The sequence below is a fragment of the Lissotriton vulgaris genome, chromosome 12 (assembly GCF_964263255.1).
Source record: "Lissotriton vulgaris chromosome 12, aLisVul1.2, whole genome shotgun sequence".
NCBI classification, from domain to species: Eukaryota; Metazoa; Chordata; class Amphibia; order Caudata; family Salamandridae; genus Lissotriton; species Lissotriton vulgaris.
The window spans coordinates 788,823,396-788,845,118 of record NC_141700.1 but is presented as its reverse complement, the minus strand read 5'-3'; the positions used below and the strand labels follow the sequence as shown (position 1 = coordinate 788,845,118).

Below are 21,723 nucleotides of genomic sequence, written 5' to 3'. Positions count from 1 at the left end.
CCTTTAATTTACTATCCCAACACCTTCCCTACTATCCACGGGGACTGGTGTTGGAATAGTAAATTATATTTTTTTAATTTGCGCCCCCCCAACGCAAGTCGTTGTAACGACTTGCGTTGTTACAACCGCGTTGTAATGGTACTTCGTTGTACCGCGTGCGTGGTAGTGACATACATCCAGTTAGAAGAAGAGAGGGGCGAGGACCTCTGGCCAGGGAGGAAGGGAAAGAATGAAGAGTTAGAAGAAGAGAGGGGCGAGGACCTCTGGCTAGGGAGGAAGGGAAAGATGAAGAGTTAGAAGAAGAGAGGGGCCAGGACCTCTGGCTAGGGAGGAAGGGGAAGATGAAGAGTTAAAAGAAGAGAGGGGCCAGGACCTCTGGCTAGGGAGGAAGGGAAAGAATGAAGAGTTAGAAGAAGAGAGGGGCGAGGACCTCTGGCTAGGGAGGAAGGGAAAGATGAAGAGTTAGAAGAAGAGAGGGGCCAGGACCTCTGGCTCGGGAGGAAGGGAAAGATGAAGAGTTAGAAGAAGAGAGGGGCGAGGACCTCTGGCTCGGGAGGAAGGGAAAGATGAAGAGTTAGAAGAAGAGAGGGGCGAGGACCTTTGGCTCGGGAGGAAGGGAAAGATGAAGAGTTAGAAGAAGAGAGGGGCGAGGACCTCTGGCTAGGGAGGAAGGGAAAGATGAAGAGTTAGAAGAAGAGAGGGGCCAGGACCTCTGGCTAGGGTGGAAGGGAAAGATGAAGAGTTAGAAGAAGAGAGGGGACAGGACCTCTGGCTAGGGAGGAAGGGAAAGATGAAGAGTTAGAAGAAGAGAGGGGCGAGGACCTCTGGCCAGGGAGGAAGGGAAAGAATGAAGAGTTAGAAGAAGAGAGGGGCCCGGACCTCTGGCCAGGGAGGAAGGGAAAGATGAAGAGTTAGAAGAAGAGAGGGGCGAGGACCTCTGGCTAGGGAGGAAGGGAAAGATGAAGAGTTAGAAGAAGAGAGGGGCGAGGACCTCTGGCCAGGGAGGAAGGGAAAGATGAAGAGTTAGAAGATGAGAGGGGTGAGGACCTCTGGCTAGGTAGGAAGGGAAAGATGAAGAGTTAGAAGAAGAGAGAGGCCAGGACCTCTGGCTAGGGAGGAAGGGAAAGATGAAGAGTTAGAAGAAGAGAGGGGCGAGAACCTCTGGCTAGGGAGGAAGGGGAAGATGAAGAGTTAGAAGAAGAGAGGGGCGAGGACCTCTGGCGAGGGAGGAAGGGGAAGATGAAGAGTTAGAAGAAGAGAGGGGCGAGGACCTCTGGCTAGGGAGGAAGGGAAAGATGAAGAGTTAGAAGAAGAGAGGGGCCAGGACCTCTGGCTAGGGAGGAAGGGAAAGATGAAGAGTTAGAAGAAGAGAGGGGCGAGGACCTCTGGCTAGGGAGGAAGGGAAGAATGAAGAGTTAGAATAAGAGAGGGGCGAGGACCTCTGGCTAGGGAGGAAGGGAAAGATGAAGAGTTAGAAGAAGAGAGGGGCGAGGACCACTGGCTAGGGAGGAAGGGGAAGATGAAGAGTTTGAAGAAGAGAGGGGCGAGGACCTCTGGCTAGGGAGGAAGGGAAAGATGAAGAGTTAGAAGAAGAGAGGGGACAGGACCTCTGGCTAGGGAGGAAGGGAAAGATGAAGAGTTAGAAGAAGAGAGGGGCGAGGACCTCTGGCTAGGGAGGAAGGGAAAGATGAAGAGTTAGAAGAAGAGAGGGGCGAGGACCTCTGGCTAGGGAGGAAGGGAAAGAATGAAGAGTTAGAAGAAGAGAGGGGCGAGGACCTCTGGCTAGGGAGGAAGGGAAAGATGAAGAGTTAGAAGAAGAGAGGGGCGAGGACCTCTGGCTAGGGAGGAAGGGAAAGATGAAGAGTTAGAAGAAGAGAGGGGCGAGGACCTCTGGCTAGGGAGGAAGGGAAAGATGAAGAGTTAGAAGAAGGGAGGGGCCAGGACCTCTGGCTAGGGAGGAAGGGAAAGAATGAAGAGTTAGAAGAAGAGAGGGGCGAGGACCTCTGGCCAGGGAGGAAGGGAAAGAATGAAGAGTTAGAAGAAGAGAGGGGCGAGGACCTCTGGCTAGCGAGGAAGGGAAAGATGAAGAGTTAGAAGAAGAGAGGGGCCAGGACCTCTGGCTAGGGAGGAAGGGGAAGATGAAGAGTTAAAAGAAGAGAGGGGCCAGGACCTCTGGCTAGGGAGGAAGGGAAAGAATGAAGAGTTAGAAGAAGAGAGGGGCGAGGACCTCTGGCTAGGGAGGAAGGGAAAGATGAAGAGTTAGAAGAAGAGAGGGGCGAGGACCTCTGGCTAGGGAGGAAGGGAAAGATGAAGAGTTAGAAGAAGAGAGGGGCGAGGACCTCTGGCTCGGGAGGAAGGGAAAGATGAAGAGTTAGAAGAAGAGAGGGGCGAGGACCTTTGGCTCGGGAGGAAGGGAAAGATGAAGAGTTAGAAGAAGAGAGGGGCGAGGACCTCTGGCTAGGGAGGAAGGGAAAGATGAAGAGTTAGAAGAAGAGAGGGGCCAGGACCTCTGGCTAGGGTGGAAGGGAAAGATGAAGAGTTAGAAGAAGAGAGGGGACAGGACCTCTGGCTAGGGAGGAAGGGAAAGATGAAGAGTTAGAAGAAGAGAGGGGCGAGGACCTCTGGCCAGGGAGGAAGGGAAAGAATGAAGAGTTAGAAGAAGAGAGGGGCCCGGACCTCTGGCCAGGGAGGAAGGGAAAGATGAAGAGTTAGAAGAAGAGAGGGGCGAGGACCTCTGGCTAGGGAGGAAGGGAAAGATGAAGAGTTAGAAGAAGAGAGGGGCGAGGACCTCTGGCCAGGGAGGAAGGGAAAGATGAAGAGTTAGAAGATGAGAGGGGTGAGGACCTCTGGCTAGGTAGGAAGGGAAAGATGAAGAGTTAGAAGAAGAGAGAGGCCAGGACCTCTGGCTAGGGAGGAAGGGAAAGATGAAGAGTTAGAAGAAGAGAGGGGCGAGAACCTCTGGCTAGGGAGGAAGGGGAAGATGAAGAGTTAGAAGAAGAGAGGGGCGAGTACCTCTGGCGAGGGAGGAAGGGGAAGATGAAGAGTTAGAAGAAGAGAGGGGCGAGGACCTCTGGCTAGGGAGGAAGGGAAAGATGAAGAGTTAGAAGAAGAGAGGGGCCAGGACCTCTGGCTAGGGAGGAAGGGAAAGATGAAGAGTTAGAAGAAGAGAGGGGCGAGGACCTCTGGCTAGGGAGGAAGGGAAGAATGAAGAGTTAGAAGAAGAGAGGGGCGAGGACCTCTGGCTAGGGAGGAAGGGAAAGATGAAGAGTTAGAAGAAGAGAGGGGCGAGGACCACTGGCTAGGGAGGAAGGGGAAGATGAAGAGTTTGAAGAAGAGAGGGGCGAGGACCTCTGGCTAGGGAGGAAGGGAAAGATGAAGAGTTAGAAGAAGAGAGGGGACAGGACCTCTGGCTAGGGAGGAAGGGAAAGATGAAGAGTTAGAAGAAGAGAGGGGCGAGGACCTCTGGCTAGGGAGGAAGGGAAAGATGAAGAGTTAGAAGAAGAGAGGGGCGAGGACCTCTGGCTAGGGAGGAAGGGAAAGAATGAAGAGTTAGAAGAAGAGAGGGGCGAGGACCTCTGGCTAGGGAGGAAGGGAAAGATGAAGAGTTAGAAGAAGAGAGGGGCGAGGACCTCTGGCTAGGGAGGAAGGGAAAGATGAAGAGTTAGAAGAAGAGAGGGGCGAGGACCTCTGGCTAGGGAGGAAGGGAAAGATGAAGAGTTAGAAGAAGGGAGGGGCCAGGACCTCTGGCTAGGGAGGAAGGGAAAGAATGAAGAGTTAGAAGAAGAGAGGGGCGAGGATCTCTGGCTAGGGAGGAAGGGAAAGATGAAGAGTTAGAAGAAGAGAGGGGCCAGGACCTCTGGCTAGGGAGGAAGGGAAAGAATGAAGAGTTAGAAGAAGAGAGGGGCCAGGACCTCTGGCTAGGGAGGAAGGGAAAGATGAAGAGTTAGAAGAAGAGAGGGGCCAGGACCTCTGGCTAGGGAGGAAGGGAAAGATGAAGAGTTAGAAGAAGAGAGGGGCCAGGACCTCTGGCTAGGGAGGAAGGGGAAGATGAAGAGTTAAAAGAAGAGAGGGGCCAGGACCTCTGGCTAGGGAGGAAGGGAAAGATGAAGAGTTAGAAGAAGAGAGGGGCGAGGACCTCTGGCTAGGGAGGAAGGGAAAGATGAAGAGTTAGAAGAAGAGAGGGGACAGGACCTCTGGCTAGGGAGGAAGGGAAAGATGAAGAGTTAGAAGAAGAGAGGGGCGAGGACCTCTGGCTAGGGAGGAAGGGAACGATGAAGAGTTAGAAGAAGAGAGGGGCGAGGACCTCTGGCTAGGGAGGAAGGGAAAGATGAAGAGTTAGAAGAAGAGAGGGGCGAGGACCTCTGGCTAGGGAGGAAGGGAAAGATGAAGAGTTAGAAGAAGAGAGGGGCCAGGACCTCTGGCTAGGGAGGAAGGGAAAGAATGAAGAGTTAGAAGAAGAGAGGGGCCAGGACCTCTGGCAATGCGGGACAGAGGAAAGAAGTTGGGTTAAGCAGGGCCTCTTTATCGAAGGGACGGAGAAGAAGGAACGGAGAAGAGGTGGAGGAGGACCTCTGGCTAGGGAGGAAGGGGAAAAAAAAGATTAAGGAATGACTCTTTATAGAAGAGGAGAAGAGACAGAGGAGGACCTCTGGCTAGGGATAAGGAGGAAAGGAGTAGGGTTAAGGAGGGCCCCTTTATGGAAGGGGAGGAGAAGAAGGGAAAGAGAAGAGAGGGTGAGGACCTCTGGCTGAGGAGGAGAGGTGTGGGGTTCAGGAGGGCCTCTTTAAAGGAGGGTCGGAAAGAAGGGAAGGAGAAGAGCTGACGAAAGGCGTGGACTAGGACAAGACGGGGGTCTGAGGCCTCGTGATAGGAGGAAATGAGAGGAGAATAAAGTGGGGGGGGGCTGAGAGTATCAGGAAGAAGAGACAGGAGGGGAGGTAATGTCTCAGAGTAGGGGTGAAGGAGAAGGTGGAGGCCCTCGGGATGGGAGGGGTGGGTAGAAGGGGCCCAGCTGCGTCAGGTTCAGAGGAAAGGAGGAGGAGAGCAGACGTAAGGCCTCAGACGCGGAGGGTCCGAGGAGAGGGGAAACAAGAGAGGGTCCGAGGAGAGGAGGAACTAGAGAGGGCCCTGGAGAGGGGAAACAAGAGAGGGCCCGGAGATAGGAGAAACAAGAGAGGGCCCGGAGATAGGAGAAACAGGAGAGAGGGGTCCGGGGAGAGAAGAAACAAGAGAGGACCCTGGGAGAGGGGAAATAAGAAAGGGTACCGGGGAGAGGAGAAACAGAAGAGAGGGCCCCGGGGAGAGGAAAACGGGAGAGAGGAGCCCGGAGAGAGGGGAAACAAGAGAGGGACTGGGGAGAGGAGAAACGGAAAAGAGGGCCCCCGGGGAGAGGAGAAACAGAAAAGAGGGCCCCCGGGGAGAGGAGAAACAGAAGAGAGGGCCTGGAGAGAGGGGAAGCAAGAGAGGGCTCTGGGAGAGGAGAAACAAGAGAGGGCCCGGAGAGAGGAACATAAGTGAGGGCCCTGGGAGAGGAGAAACAGAAGAGGGCCCCGGGGGAGAGAGGGACAGAAGAGAGGGCCCCGGGGGCCTCAGCACAGAGCGGGAGAGCGCAGGTCTCCTTACCTCGCTGGCGAAGAGTGACTTCACGGAGTCCATGCCTTGTCCTCGAAGCACCTCTCAGAAGAGACTGCAGTCTGTGGGAGACACACCAATGCCAGTGAGAGGGCGGCCCGTCTTATCGCGCCCCACCCGGCCCACCCCACGCCCTTCCGAGCTCCAATCTCACGGAGGCCTTCAAGAAACCGCATGTGCGCGTCTCTGCCTCTGGCACGCAGCGCTTCGAAGCGTGACCGCCTGGGAGCAGGCACTGTACTAATGATATATTTAAAGAATGAATCGTCCTGTCCCAGGTCGTGAACTTTGGGCAGGAGCCCGATACTCTCCTGTTGAACCCTCACCGCAACCTGGTGACCTCAAGAAAACTTCACACGGCCTCCAGAAGCCACCACGAGGGATTTAAAAGCCACCACAGGGCTTTAGAAGCCACCACAGGGCTTAAGAAGCCACCACACGGGTTTTAAAAGCCACCACGGGGCTTTAAAAGCCACCACAGGGCTTAAGAAGCCACCACACGGGCTTTAGAAGCCACCACACAGGCTTCAGAAGCCACCACATGGCTTTAAAAGCCACCACAGGGCTTTAGAAGCCACCCCAGGGCTATAAAAACCGCCACAGGACTTTAAAAGCCACCCCACAGGCTTTAGAAGCCACCACATGGCTTTAAAAGCCACCACAGGGCTTTAAAGACACCACAGGGCTTTAGAAGACACCACAGGGCGTTAGAAGCCACCACACAGAATTTAAAAGTCACAAAACAGGCTTAAGAAGCCACCACATGAGCTTTAGAAGCCAACCCACGGGCTTTAGAAGCCACCACACAGGTTTTTAAAGCCACCACAGGGCTTAAGAAGCCACCAGAGGGCTTTAGAAGCCACCGCAGGGCTTTAAAAGCCACCACTGGTCTTTAAAAGCCACCACTGGTCTTTAAAAGCCACTACAGGGCTTTAGAAGACACCACAGGGCTTAGGTAGCCACCACGCAGGCTTTAGAAGCCACCACAGGGCTTAAGAAGCCACCACGGGGCTTTAGAAGCTACCACACGGGCTGTAGAATCCATCACACGGGCTTTAGAAGCCACCACACAGGTTTTAGAACCCATCACACGGGCTTTAGAAGCCACCACAGGGCTCAGTCAACCCCAGGTCCTAGAAATGCAACAGCCCAACCAGAAAACGTTCTTGTACACAAACAACTTTAAATGTCCAGGAAAGTTATGAAGGGCAGACCTGTGTTTAGATGGGTGTTATATGGTGACGTCACTTCCTGCATAACTCTCCTCCCCTCACTAATACTAATACCATAACACTCAGCGGCATATTAGCAAGAAATAGCAATATTTATCGCTAAAGGCGTGTAGCGCATTTTTTTTTTATCGCTGCCTATCGCTGGATATTTTAGCGGAGAAAACCTGCTATTAGCAACGTTTTCCTCCATTGTGCTAAAATATCCAGTGATAGTGGCACAATGCGTGAATTTCGCTGGAAATCCAGCGATATTCACGCATTAACGCCAATGGGGACTTAACCTGAAGAGCCGTCTCCCATTGGATAAACAGGTAAGTCATGTTTTTAGCAGGCGTTAGATTATAGTGATAATCACGCTTAGGGCGATTTTTTTTATCGCTATGCCTGCCTTGCTAATAGGCGATAGCTGTGTTAGCGACTGCTTTCAGTCGCTAACAGTTTGGGTACGCCCACTTTGCATGTCATTAGCGATAAATATCACTGACATGCAAAGCGGGCCCCAAACCGGTACTAATAGACAACTAAACCGCTACAGGTCACCTCCATCACCGGAGCCATACCAGACCACAGCAGCAAGCCACCCGTCACCAGCTGTACAGGGGGGAATAACTGAAGAGATGGGACACATGCCGCTGGCCAATGGGGGACTCTAGTTCAGGTCACTGCTGTGGGTCCCAACTAACTATGTACTAAGGGCTGGATTTACAAACCTTTTGCACTGGGTTTAACTTCACAAAAGTGACGCAAACCCACGCAAAATGTTTTTTTGTTATTTCACTTTCCCGTGCAAAACCTGTGTTGCCCTGCAAGGTTGTCTGAAAGTAACACAAAGCAATGCAACGCGCTGTTTGGTGATACCCCGTGCCAAAGGGGCGATCCGTGGGTGGTATCGGCATACCCTGAAACCACTCATGGTTTTTGCACAAAACCCTCTCTACTAACAGTAGCGTACTGCATTTTACCTCAAAAATGAACCCCACTTTGAAGCAGATGTTAAAAAGGAACCAAGTGTTATTCCTCCTTTCTTTTCCCGCTTGTGCCACACTCTAGAGCAGGCGCCCAAAGTGGGAACGGTTTTAAAGTTTGTCTCGGTATAGTGTTTTGTACTTGAAGAGTACCCTCCCAGTAAGAAACCTATGCTAGACTCACCCAGGCACCTTAGCACCGTGGCGTTAAGGTGTGTGCGTGGCGCTCGTCAGCATGATTGTGCGCCTGTGCCAGGGAGAAATCAGATAGTGCCATAGCTTTGCAAATATGGCACTTTCCTCCTTCTTCCCCGTCACGCAATAAGCCGCGGTCTGCGCAGGTAACAGCGGTGGGGCGGTAAGGTAGGACTTCGAGAGAGGATGTATCGTCCCTCGAAATACCCCCTCACCCCGCCCCACCGCTGTTACCTGCACGGACCGCGGCTGCGCACTATACAGAGCAGCAGCTTTGGTAGTTGCGCTGCGCTGTCTGACAGTTTGGTACATCTGTGCCATGACCGCTTCTTTACATCTCACAATGACAATTACAAACCAGATGATATTAAAAAAGACCATCCCAGCAGATCCCTCCACCATCCCCCCCTCCAACCTACGCCTGCTCAGAACCATAAACTTTTAAACAAAATATCAGAGTGGACTGTGCAGTAAGCAGGTAAGTGGACGAGGATCAGAAGAAATACCATAAAGGGACGGGCCGAGCTGCCCAAAGCTGCCAACTCACTGCCAACCACAGGCCGCGTGCTTATCCCTCACACGCCTTCACACCGCTAAGAGCTGCGCCCCATGAAAGTATAGCTCACCTCAGGGGGCCTCATGCGCAACATGGAAGCGCAGCCCACAGAGGATGAAACCTAAGACAACACACATCCAACCAAGCAAGCTACATGGTGTAGAGTGCCTCAGAGGTAGGCAAGTGGTCTAGCGCCCAACATAGGGTTTGTGTGCGCTACATAAATGTCTCAATACAATACTGGCCCTAAGAAGACAGAGGTCCAAATCCCCCCACACAAACCATCAGTGGCGGCTCGCCGATGGAGTGCTGTGGGGCAGTCGGGCGGGGAGGGGCAGAGTGGGGGGTAGTAAATACTGGCATTTGGCCTAACGTTATGTTATGTTATGTTATGGGCATTTATTACGCGCACAGAAAGTAAATAAATAAATAAATAAAACAATTGACATTGCGCACGCTGCATCGCCGAGTTGGCGTTGCAGCGTGTGCAATGTAAATTGCTTTATTTCTTTATTTATTTACTTAACTCTGTTTGCCCATATGCCGGAGATTACTACCCCCCAGCCTGCCCCTCCCCCGCCCAACCACCCCGCAGCACTCCATCGGAAAGCCGCCACCACAAAACATTTGGATGGCCTTAAGACCATAATTGAATCCTCAGCTGTCTCCCGTGCACCACTATGCCAGTCATCAGACTATAATTCAAGGCCCACCCACAGACCCCCCAAAACAGGTGTCTGAAAAATAACCTAGGACTCAGGCGTTCCAAAAAAAAAAAAAAACGCCGCAAAATACGAAAAGGGGGCAGGGTAGACACACCCTGTCCCCCTAGGCCTGCTCAGGGGATCCCACCAGGACCCCTGGTCCTCAAAAAAAACATTGACAAAAAATATGCGATAGTCCCTAGGCCCTGCCCCTTCCATGCACCACTCTGCAAACACGCCCCCTGGAGCGTTTGCAGAAGGGGAACGAACTCCCCTTGAATACTGGGGATCCCTGGGGACCAACTAGCCCACCAGGAACCTGCAGTATGCGCCAGGGGGCTGCGTTGCAGAGAGGTGTTCTGAGACCATGCCCCATTTTACACCTCTCTGCAACACAGCTCTGTGGCGCTTACTGGAGGTACCTGGTGGGCTAGTTGGCCGCCAGGGGACATCAGGATTCAAGGGGACTTAATCCCCCAACTTAAAACGCGCCACAGGCGCGTTTGCACAGTGGTGAAGGGTGGGGGCTGGCCTGAGGTGACATGTGTGCAAACACGCCCTGTGGCGCGTTTTAAGTTGGGGAATTAATTCCTCTTCAATCCAGAGATCCCCTGGGGGCCAACTAGCCCACCAGGTACCTCCAGTAAGCGCCACTGAGCTGCGTTGCAGTGTGTTTTAAAAAGGGGCGTGGCCTCTGAACACCTCTCTGCAACGCAGCCTCCTGGTGCATACTGGAGGTACCTGGTGGGCTAGTTGTCCCCCAGGGGAACTCGGGATACAAGGGCACTTAATTATGCAACTTAAAACGCGACACAGGGCGTGTTTGCACACAAGTCACCTTAAGCCCCGCCCCCTTCCTTCACCATTGAACAAATATTCCTCTAAAATCAGCTGAACTACGATTTCTGATTTACTCACCTGTTATCAGGAGTGACCTCAGAGCTGCTTCGTTTAGCCCAGCACTATCCCTGAAAAGTAATTCTAACCATACTTACCAGTAACTTGTATTTCCTTCCATAGGAATCTATTGTCTGGTTTTCAGCAGAAAAGTTTTTAAGTGTCTATTTTCACAAACTACAAATATTCCTAAAAAATCGCCTGTATGACCTAAATGCATTCTTTCAACTGTTTACAGGAGATGCACCAGTGCTGGATCCAGGATACACCACTGAGTAAGAAAAAGTAACAATAACACTACTTACCTGCTATGTGAATTTCCTTCCATAGGCTATCATTGACTGGTTTCACTTGGAAATTCTTCCAAGTGTGGAGTTTTTGAACTTTATAAAATTCCTATAAAATCAGCCGAACTACGAATTCCATTTTACTCACCTGTTATCAGGAGTGACCTCAGTGCTACTTCTTTGAGCCCAGTACTGATCCTGAAAAGTAATTCTAACCACACTTACCATTAACTTGTATTTCCTTCCATAGGAATCCATTGTCTGGTTTTCAGCAGAAAAGTTTCTAAGTGTCTATTTTCACAAACTAAAAATATTCCTTAAAAATTGTCTGTATGACTTAAACGCATTCTATCAACTGTTTACAGGAGATGCAAATTGATTTGGGGCTCAGATGAGTTACCTATCGATAAAAGTATTGATCTGGGTGTTCAGCAGAGTTATCTATCGATAATAGTATTGATCTGGGTGTTCAGGAGAGTTACCCATCGATAATACTATTGATCAGGGATTCAGCTGAGTTACCCATCGATAGTACTATTGATCAGGGATTCAGCTGAGTTACCCATCGATAATACTATTGATCTGGGGGTTCAGCAGAGTTACCCATCGTTAATACTATTGATCTGGGGGTTCAGCTGAGTTACCCATCGTTAATACTATTGATCAGGGGTTCAGCAGAGTTATCTATCGATAATACTATTGATCTGGGGGTTCAGCAGAGTTACCCATCGTTAATACTATTGATCTGGGGGTTCAGCTGAGTTACCCATCGTTAATACTATTGATCAGGGGTTCAGCTGAGTTACCTATCGATAATACTATTGGTCTGGGGTTCAGCAGAGTTACCCATCGTTAATACGATTGATCTGGGGGTTCAGCAGAGTTACCCATCGTTAATACTATTGATCAGGGGTTCAGCAGAGTTATCTATCGATAATACTATTGATCTGGGGGTTCAGCTGAGTTACCCATCGTTAATACTATTGATCAGGGGTTCAGCTGAGTTACCTATCGATAATACTATTGGTCTGGGGTTCAGCAGAGTTACCCATCGTTAATACGATTGATCTGGGGGTTCAGCAGAGTTACCCATCGTTAATACTATTGATCAGGGGTTCAGCTGAGTTACCTATCGATAATACTATTGATCTGGAATTCAGCAGAGTTATCCGTTGATATTATTATTGATTAGGGGTTCCGCGGAGTCACCCATCGTTAATAGTACTGATCTGGGGTTCAGCAGAGATACTTTCTCTGTATTATCACAGATTTAGGTCCCTCAGGCACCAGTTGATAATGCTTTGATAATAGATTCGATCCGACTGTTCTTGTTCAGTTAGATATTGATCAGATGGACCCGGGGGCTCCCACAGAGTCGACGATGGACAGCATTGATCAGAGCTGCTGCTGAGTTGCCCCTTAACAATATTATCGATCACCTGCCTCTGCGGTGGGATGGCCCCGGGATGGAAGGGGCTCGGTTAACGTACGTGACTCCGTGGGCCTCTGCTCCCCAGATAAGGCCCTGCGCTCTGCTATCGGTGATGCAAGGAGGGCCCAGCCCTGGGGGCCGCCTCCCCCCGCCCAGGCCCGGGGTTATCAGCTGGGACAGCCTGTGTCACTGGTGGAGCGGCCGAGCGGGCACGGGCTATGCTGGGAGGGCTGGGGGCGGGGGCAGACGCCACTGCCCGCCGTGCCCGGGCTTTCGAGAGTGGCAGAGCCTGTATATGGGGTGTATGTATGTGGGAGCCGTGGAGAGGGGCGCGGTGTCTGTCTGCACTGCCCCCTGACACTCAGAGAGCAGTAGGGGATGGACACGGGTGGGGGGAGGGGGGGGGGTGTTTACACGTGGCAGCTTGGGAGTTCGTCTGCACTGCCCCTGACATTCAGAACTTACCTGGTTCTTTTGTAAAGCGCTCGGACACCTTTGGGCAAAGTTCGCGCTCTATAGAACTGTCTTAAATAAATAAAGGAGTAGGGTCGGTGCACGGGCGGGGGGGGGGGGGGGATCAGGGAGAGGCGGGGGGCATTGGATATATGGGAGGCACGGAGAGGATGTGTCACTCTGAACTGGCCCTGACATTCAGAGAGGTAGCGGCTGGTATCAGGCTGTCTGTCCAAGCGACACCCAGCGAGGCGGTACCGCTGTGGAATGCGACAGTCAGTGCCCACAGAGGGAGCAGGAGACAGTCAATGAGACAGTCAGTACCCATAGAGGGAGCAGGAGACAGTCAATGAGACAGTCAGTACCCATAGAGGGAGCAGGAGACAGTCGATGAGACAGTTTGTACCTATGAGACACCCCCAATGACGATGAGACTGTGAAATGCAATTGTCAGTACCTACAAAGGGAGCAGGAGGCAGTCAGCGAGACAGTCAGTACCCATGAGATCCCCCAATGGAGATGAAGTTGCGAATAAGACCGTCAGTACCGGCATAGGTAGCAGGAGACAGTCAATGAGACAGTCAGTACCCACAGAGGGGAGCAGGAGACAGTCAATGAGAAGGTCAGTACCCACAGGGGGATTAGGAGGCAGCCAATGATACAGTCAGAACCCACAGAGAGAGCAGGAAGCTGTCAATGAGACAGTCAGTATCCACAGAGGGAGAAAAAGACAGCCAATGAGACATTCAGTACCCACAGAGGGGAGCAGGAGACAGCCAATGAGACCGTCAGTACCTACAAAGGGAGCAGGTGACTGTCAATGAGACAGTCTCTACTCATGAGACCCCCCCCCCCTCCATAGACAGGAGGTTATGAATGAGACAGTCTGTACCAGTCACAGCCCCAGCAATGTTTGGAGCCGAGAGTCGCGCCAGTGGTTACAGCAGTCACTCGGGGAAGGACCGGGCTCTGCGACAGTACAATGTATATATGGGAGACCGAAAGAGAGAGCAGCGGCGCCGAAATGAGACTTTCTGCACTCTCGGCATCCATGAGGTGGGGGCAGGGGGTGAATGAGCCCCTCAGTACCCCTGAACACATCACAGAGGTGGCAGAAAGGGTGAAATGAGACAGCCTGAACCTGAGAGGAACAAAGGTTGGGAAATGAGACAGCCCGCACCTGAGAGGGAGAGAGGCTGTGGGATGAGACAGCCTGCACCTGAGAGGGACAAAGGTTGGGAAATGAGACAGCCCGCACCTGAGAGGGACAGAGGCTGTGAGATGAGACAGCCTGCACCTGAGAGGGACAAACGTTGGGAAATGAAACAGCCTGCACCTGAGAGGGACAAACGTTGGGAAATGAGACAGCCTGCGCCTGAGAGGGACAGAGGCTGTGAGATGAGACAGCCTGCACCTGAGAGGGACAAAAGTTGGGAAATGAGACAGCCTGCGCCTGAGGGGGACAGAGGCTGTGAGATGAGACAGCCTGCACCTGAGAGGGACACAAGTTGGGAAATGAGACAGCCTGCGCCTGAGGGGGACAGAGGCTGTGAGATGAGACAGCCTGCACCTGAGAGGGACACAAGTTGGGAAATGAGACAGCCTGCGCCTGAGGGGGACAGAGGCTGTGAGATGAGACAGCCTGCGCCTGAGGGGGACAGAGGCTGTGAGATGAGACAGCCTGCACCTGAGGGGGACAGAGGCTGTGAAATGAGACAGCATGCACCAGAAGGACACAGGCTGTGAAATGAGACAGCCTATACATGAGAGGCACAGAGACTACAAGATGAGACAGCCTGCACCCGAGAGGGGCATAATAATAATAACAATCCACATTTGTAAAGCGCACAATCACCCGTAAGGGTCTCTAGGCGCTGGGGGCCGTCGGGAAGATTAAGCAAGCTATTGCCCAGAGTCATATGGTGCTGGGCTAACCTGCCGCTGGAGCTGGGGATCGAACCGTGATCCCCAGATTCCAGCGTCAGTCGCCCTGGCCGCTGCGCCACACCTCTCCCTCAGGCACAGGCTGTGGAATGAGACAGAACAGACAGCCTGCAGTAGAGAGTGATAGAGGCTGTAGAATGAGACAGTCTGCGCGGCCCCCCAAAGAGAGCGCAGGGGCTGTGCGCACGTGTAACTAACCAGCAGGAACATAGCTTCAGTGGGGGTGTTTGGGGTGTTGCAGCTGCCCCTTCTCCACCCCAGATGTTTCTGCACCCCCTCCTGTGAGCTGGACTCGTGACCTGCGGGTTAGCAGGTGTGTGTGTATCAATGATCGAGCTTTAGTTAAGCAAGCCGGGCAGGTGGCGTGAGTTGTCACTACAAAAGGGTGCTGTGACTGCAACAGTGTGCCCAGTGCAAACATCCCTTTTCGCCATGGTTTAGCATTCACTAAGGTCTGTGCAAATGTCTGGTCAACTTCAACAAAGTATGTGCACTCTGCTCCCAGGGCAGGTTACAGGTTGCTTCAGTTATGCATAAAATTCCCCGCCCTGACAGTCATCGTAGATAGGTTGGATGTGGAAGTGGTCAGCTAACAAGTGTGCTACTGTCCCAAAAATCAGGGAAACAGGTGTTGGGCACAGAAAGGGCTAGAAGGGTTGCAAATACAGGTTGCAGGAGGTTGGAGCCTACATTAGCTTGAAGGGTAACATACCTATGGTTAAGTGTAGCGTTCCCACCCAGGAGACCATCACATTCCTACAAGTCTTGTGAGGCAGTTGAACATTCCCGAAAAGGATAAACAGTGCGATGCGCAAGTGCACAGACCGAAGGGGCTTTGGCTTCATCAGCCATGGGCTAACACAGGCGAACACCAATGGGTATTTTGACAAAGATGCGGAGCACTTGTCACAGGTGGGCATGGATCTGTTCTTACTGGATATGAAGGAGGCCCTGGAAATAGCGGGTTGCAGGTGAGGAAAGTAGCAGTGCTGGGGGGAGCTCTGTAGGCAACGGGGGCCGCCCCCAAGCTGTGGCGGAGTTACAGGGCAATCTGGAGGCAGAAGGGTACAGAAAGGTACCTCTTTAAGAGCACATTAGGGGTGCCAGAGCCAAATCCCAGGAGTCCTCGTGGCAGATCCCTGGAAGAAAATCGTCGGCACCCCGATAGTCCTGAGGGCGGTTCTAAGCCTAAACAACCGAGGGCTTGCCTTGCAACGCTGCGCCCTGAAAGGGGCGTGAGTAAGATGGTGGTCCATGTGATCCTAGGGGGGGGGGGGCACACCGTAATTGTTAGCACTGATTGGATTGGCCACAGTGCAATTTGGCTCATCAGGCGGGCAGGGCAGCATAGGTTGGTTACCGCTGCCTGCCCTTGGATCGCCCGTAAGATAACCCACCATGTTGCATACTTTTGTATGGAATAAACCTGCAGCAATATTTTCCCAAACAAAAACTTGTGTTGTGTATTTATTTATTCCATCATGCATGCTATCTCATTGGGTGGGGAGTGTTGCCTATATAGCCACCATGGCCCTGCCCTCTCTTGTCAACATTCCTTTGTTTACTGGAATGACAAGGCTGATGGGTTTGTGACCTGCCTTTACTACAAGAAAAGAGAGGGTTGTCTGTGACTATCTGCCAGACGGTAGTGTCACTCCATGAAGACACAACAAGGAGCACACTCCAAGAAACAAGTATCCCTCCCAGACTGCAGTGTAACTCAAGAACACACAACGAATGAGAAGTAAACACACAGAAAGATGAATCCCTCCCAGACTGCAGGGTAACTTATGATGACACAACGAGAAGTAAACACGGAGAAAGATAAATACCTCTCAGATTGCAGGGTAACTCAAGAAGGCACAACGAGAAGTGAACATCCAGAAAGATGCATCCCTCCCAAACTGCAGGGTAACTTATGATGACACAACGAAAGGCAAACACCCAGAAAGATGCATCCCTCCAAGTCTGCAGGGTAACTCAAGAAGGCACTCCGAGAAGTAAACATCCAGAAAGATGCATCCCTCCCACACTGCAGGGTAACCCAAGAAGGCACAACAAGAAGTAAACACGGAGAAAGAGAAATACCTCTCAGATTGCAGGGTAACTCAAGAAGGCACAACGAGAAGTGAACATCCAGAAAGATGCATCCCTCCCAAACTGCAGGGTAACTTATGATGACACAACGAAAGGCAAACACCCAGAAAGATGCATCCCTCCAAGACTGCAGGGTAACTCTAGAACACACAACGAGAAGTAAACATCCAGAAAGATGCATCCCTCCCAAACTGCAGGGTAACTTATGATGACACAACGAAAGGCAAACACCCAGAAAGATGCATCCCTCCAAGACTGCAGGGTAACTCAAGAAGGCACAACGATAAGTAAACATCCAGAAAGATGCATCCCTCCCACACTGCAGGGTAACCCAAGAAGGCACAACAAGAAGTAAACACCCAGAAAGACATATCCCTCCCAGACGGCCTCTCGTTGTGTGTTCTTAAGTCACCCTGCAGTCTAGGAGGGATATGTCTTTCTGGGTTTTTTGCCTCTCGTTGTGTGTTCTTGAGTTACCCTGCAAACACCCAGTAAGATGTTGCCCTCCCAGATTGCAGGGTAACTCAAAAACACACACCAAGAAGGAAACACACAGAAAGATGTTACCCTCCCAGACTGCAGGGTAACTCATGAAAACACAACGAGAAGTAAACACTCAGAAAGATGTATCCTTCCCAGACTGCAGGGTAACTCAAGAGCACACAATGAGAAGCAAAATGTCTCTCTGCCAGGCTACAGTGTAACCAATGAAGACAGACCGAGAAGTAAACACCCCGAAAGCAGTATCTCTGTCAGACTACAGTGTAACTCATGAAAACACAACCTGAACATAAAGCCTTGAAAAATGTATCTCTCCCAGATTACTGTATAACCCCATGAAGAATCAATGAATAGCCAACACCCAGAAAACTGTTTCTGTGCCATGCTACAGTGCTGTCATGTGCCGGGTTAGGTCCATGTAGCAATGCGGCCTGTTTTCTTACATTGTTCTCTTTTCTTCACAATTACATTTCTGCCGCAACCTTTTGCACATATTCGCAAGTGTGACAATGTTGGATTTGTTGCTTTGAAAATGCTTCTGTTTACACATCCAGCTTCACATAACATTATCACAATGACAAGGGTCCCTGCATGCTGATACTTCACAATGCAGCGGTCTGACATCTCTGTGATGGGGTGTCCAGTTCGTGACCAAGACGGGATCCTACATTCTCTCCCACTAGGTAATGGGGTTGGAAAGTCCCTTGAGGGGATTCTTGGCTTCACACCTACATACACTCTACGTACACACAGAGTAGAGTTTTGCATAGTAGCAGTACGCGAGATTACTGGCTTGTTTCTATGCCTGCATATGATTACTGGTTCAACACCATGGTAGAACTGTGTCTACTGTTCACTCTTTTGGTGCTCGTAATCACTTTCATCTGCTTCGGTCTACTGATTATCTCAGCATATATAGTCTATATAACGTTGGTTCAATATATATATTGAAACATCCCATAGTGTATTCTTTGTATATTTCTCTGAGAACGAGTAAGCACAAGTGACTGAGCGAAAGGTTCTGATCTGTTTCCACGATCCCGGTGGCATCAGGGTTGTCATGTTCAGTGGTTCCAGAAACCATTCGCTTCCTGGTAAGGTTAGGGGGCTTACGGTGGCACTGTGAGTTAGCTGTTCTCTGGGCCAAAATATCCAGCGGGGTGCTTGGAATCAGTCTAGACACCTCACCCAAAGTTTATGTTGTCTACAAACACGCAGATCCTATGGATTGGTGGAAACTACACAATAGTGCAACCCCTGAAGTAAGCACACCGAAAACTGTATCTCTGCCAGACTACAGTCTAACTCCTAAAAACACAACCAGAAGCAAACATACAGAAAAATTAATCTCAGCCAAACGACACTGTAACTCCATGAAGACGCAACAACAAGCAAACACCCCCAAACAAATGTATCTCTGCCAGAATACAGTGTAAATCACAATGAGACAACAAGAAGCCAACACCCATAAACATGTACCTCTGCCAGACTACAGTACAACTCATGCAGACACACAAGAAGCAAACACACGGAAAAATGTTTCTTTGCTTTACTGCATTGTAACTCATTGAAGACCCTAGAAGCAACACCCAGAAAAACCGATATCTTTCAGACTGAAGATTGACTCATGAAGACGCAAAAAGAAGCAAACGCCCAAAGAGATGTATCTCTGCCAGACTGCAGAGTAACTCAGTGAAGACACAGCAAAAAGTAAACACCCTACAAGTGTATCTCTGGCAGCCTGCAGTGTAACTCTTTGAAGACATAACAAAGCAAACACCCAGAAAAAATGGATCTCTGCCAGATTTCAGAGTCACTCAAGAAGACAAGAAAAGCAAACACCCAGAAAAAAAATTATATCTGCTAGACTACAGTGTAACTCAATAAAGACAAACAAGAAGGAAACATACAGAACAGTGCATGTTGGCAGACTGCAGTGCTGAAGAACAGCAAATAACCCACTGTGAAACCAACGACAAGTAATGACACAACACATGATGCAATGTTACAGAACCTTTAACAGGGACTGTGACCTCTGAAAATATAAACACTACCCACAGGCTAACAATAACCAAGTGCATGGTTAGTGACCACAGACTGAAGCAGAGGGCGGACCCATGCAGGACGGGAAACTGGGGGAAGAGGACCTGCAAGTAATGCACTGGGAGGCTTGAGAAGGAGGAACATCTTTATTTCTCCTTGTTTTCTCCTCTTTCTACATGTGCTGCTTTCTGCCAAAGCAATGAAGTTTAGGGTTAGGTGACATCAAAACTTGTAACCGTGATAAAAAGTTGGGTCATGGAGTGATGTTTTATTCGGTTTAGAGTTAAGGGCTCTCACCCCACAATATGAAGGCAGTCAGGCGATTGACTATCAAACACCAAAACTGAGGGTTTCTCCTCGGACTCAAAATTAGAAGAGACGCATACTCCAAAATCATACTGCGGGTGCAGCACCCTCTTCAAGGTGACTGACTTTGCCCACCATTGGGTCGTGAGCCCAGGTGCTCACTACCAGTTGGCAGATGAGGCGGACAAGTGCAGGTCTATGGGTAGACCAGGCTCACCAGCAGTGGTCGTCCTTGGGTATCTGAAAGTCTTCAGTTCTTCTTTGATCCAGAGGCGCATTGTTGTCAGGCTCCTGGGCAGCTGTCGCTTCCAGTCGGTCCTCTCCAGGTTGGTGTCAGCTGGACTTCGTCTCCATCTGCTCATGGTCAGGGAAGCTCTTCTCCACAGCATCCAGTTCAGCGGCTCATAACTGAAGCCGGGGCAGCGGATCCACCATTCTCCCATGGCCCTGAGCTAAGACCGACCTGAGAAGGAATCCGCAACACAGTGCCCTGCCTCAGAGGTCCTTCTGAAGTCCAAAACGAGTACAATGTACTGCTTCCAGCGGTCCACAACTTGGAAGAGCTAGTTGTCCGGAGTGTAGTACCGAAGCACTGTGGGCCAGATGTATGAAGTCTTATTCCCATTTGCAAACGGGTCGATTCTCAGAATCAGCCCGTTTCCGAATGGGAAAAAGCCTTTTGGGATGTATCATCCCAAAAGGCCCTCGCTAAATAGGGAATCACAAAAATCGCGATTCCCTATTTTGTGAATTGCATTTAAGGAATCGCATATTGAGATTCCTTAAAGGCAATTCTGGAAGCACCCAAGTTGTGGGATTTTCCTTAAGAAATCGCAAATTACCACCAACTTTAAGCTGGTGGTAATTTGCAATTCTTTGAAAAATTCACTTTTTTGCATTTTTCAAAGTGCCATGTGGAGCACATACATGCCCTTAGGGCATGTATGTGCGCCACATGTGCACACATACATATTACAGGGGTGCAACAGGGTGTCCTTTTGACACCCTTGCACCCTTGAAACTGCATTTCCAATGTGCGAGTACCTAATGGGAACTTGCAAATTGCAAATCTCTTCTCATTCATTCCTATGAGCCTCAAGGCCCATAGGAATGAATGGTAAGGTATTCCTTAATTGTGTACCGCAATTTGCAATTCGTAATTAAGAAATAGGTAGGAATCGCAACTATTATTGCGATTCCTACATACATTGCATTTTCAGAGTCCTTAATAGTGATTCGCTAAAAATCGATATTAAGGACTCGCAAACTGCTAGGATGATACATCGGTCCCTAAGCTCCTGGTTACAAGTCAGGCGCATATATGTGCTCAAATTCTGGGTATTTGTAATCTACATTTTATTTTCCCACACATATTCATCTATTACGAGTAAAGGTCGTAGGTCACGCCCAGATTTACGGGGGATCATTTTTACTGTAATTTCCTGTTCCATGGGGTTTAGCACAAATGTTTATCGCCTGTTCTGAGCAGGTGGTAAATGTATACGAGGTGAGGGAGCGGGAGGTGGGAAGGATGGGCGTGGGAATAAGTGGATCTTGGCTATCTGAGGGGAACGTTACATGTCCCTTCTATGCCTTGGTGGAAGGTTGGGCGGGGGCTGAGGACTGGGGCCTGGCTGCACTGCAAACCATTTCCGATGTGATTTTACTGGCTGGATTTTATAGCCACTAAAACTGGGTTCAGTGTTTCCGCACCCAGGAAATTTGGTTGCGGGAAAACCGCCCCATTTGTAATTAGGTGGAATGGAATTCCACACAGGAAGCTTATAATAGGTGCCTAAGTGGGCAACATGTTAATTGCAGCTCCTCAGTTAACCTATGCAGAGAGACTCTTTGCAGGCTCCTTTGGTGTTTTATTGAAACAATAAAGGGAACCCGCAGCAGCACATTGTCTTTGAGCTGTGCGCTCAGAGGCCTCAGAGTACAAAGCCATCACCCCAGGTATAGCTCACGGGCATCATTTAGGGGTCGCCAGAGGTCGCAGCAGCCCATTGTCTTTGAGCTGTGCGCTCAGAGGCCTCAGAGTACAAAGCCATCACCCCAGGTATAGCTCATGGACGTCATTTAGGGGTCGCCAGAGGTTGCATTAGCTCATGGACGTCATTTAGGGGTCACCAGAGGGCGCATCAGCTCATGGACGTCATTTATGGGCCGCCAGAGGTCGCATTAGCTCATGGACATCATTTAGGGGTCGCCAGAGGTCGCATTAGCTCATGGACGTCATTTAGGGGTCGCCAGAGGTCGCATTAGCTCATGGACGTCCTTTAGGGTCGCCAAAGGTCGCATTAGCTCATGGACGTCATTTAGGGGTCGCCAGAGGTTGCAGCAGCACATTGTCTTTGAGGTGTGCGCTCAGAGCCCACAGAGCACAAGGCTGGCACACCATGAAGAGCTAGGCTGTCCCTGTGCAGAACAGGGCATTGGTACAGTGTGCACGTATGACACATGCACAGAGTGCAAGG

The 21,723-nt window shown here is 50.5% G+C and overlaps 1 protein-coding gene across 1 annotated transcript in view; it reads right to left on the bottom strand.

Moving 5' to 3' along the window:
- Positions 1 to 21,723, bottom strand: part of TFR2 (transferrin receptor 2) — a 153,390-nt gene that overhangs the window by 108,940 nt on the left and 22,727 nt on the right. The window contains exon 2 of the mRNA XM_086946189.1: positions 5,623 to 5,693. Coding sequence (XP_086802315.1) covers positions 5,623 to 5,655 — 33 coding nt within the window. The 5' untranslated portion in view covers positions 5,656 to 5,693. The remainder of the gene's footprint in view (positions 1 to 5,622; positions 5,694 to 21,723) is intronic.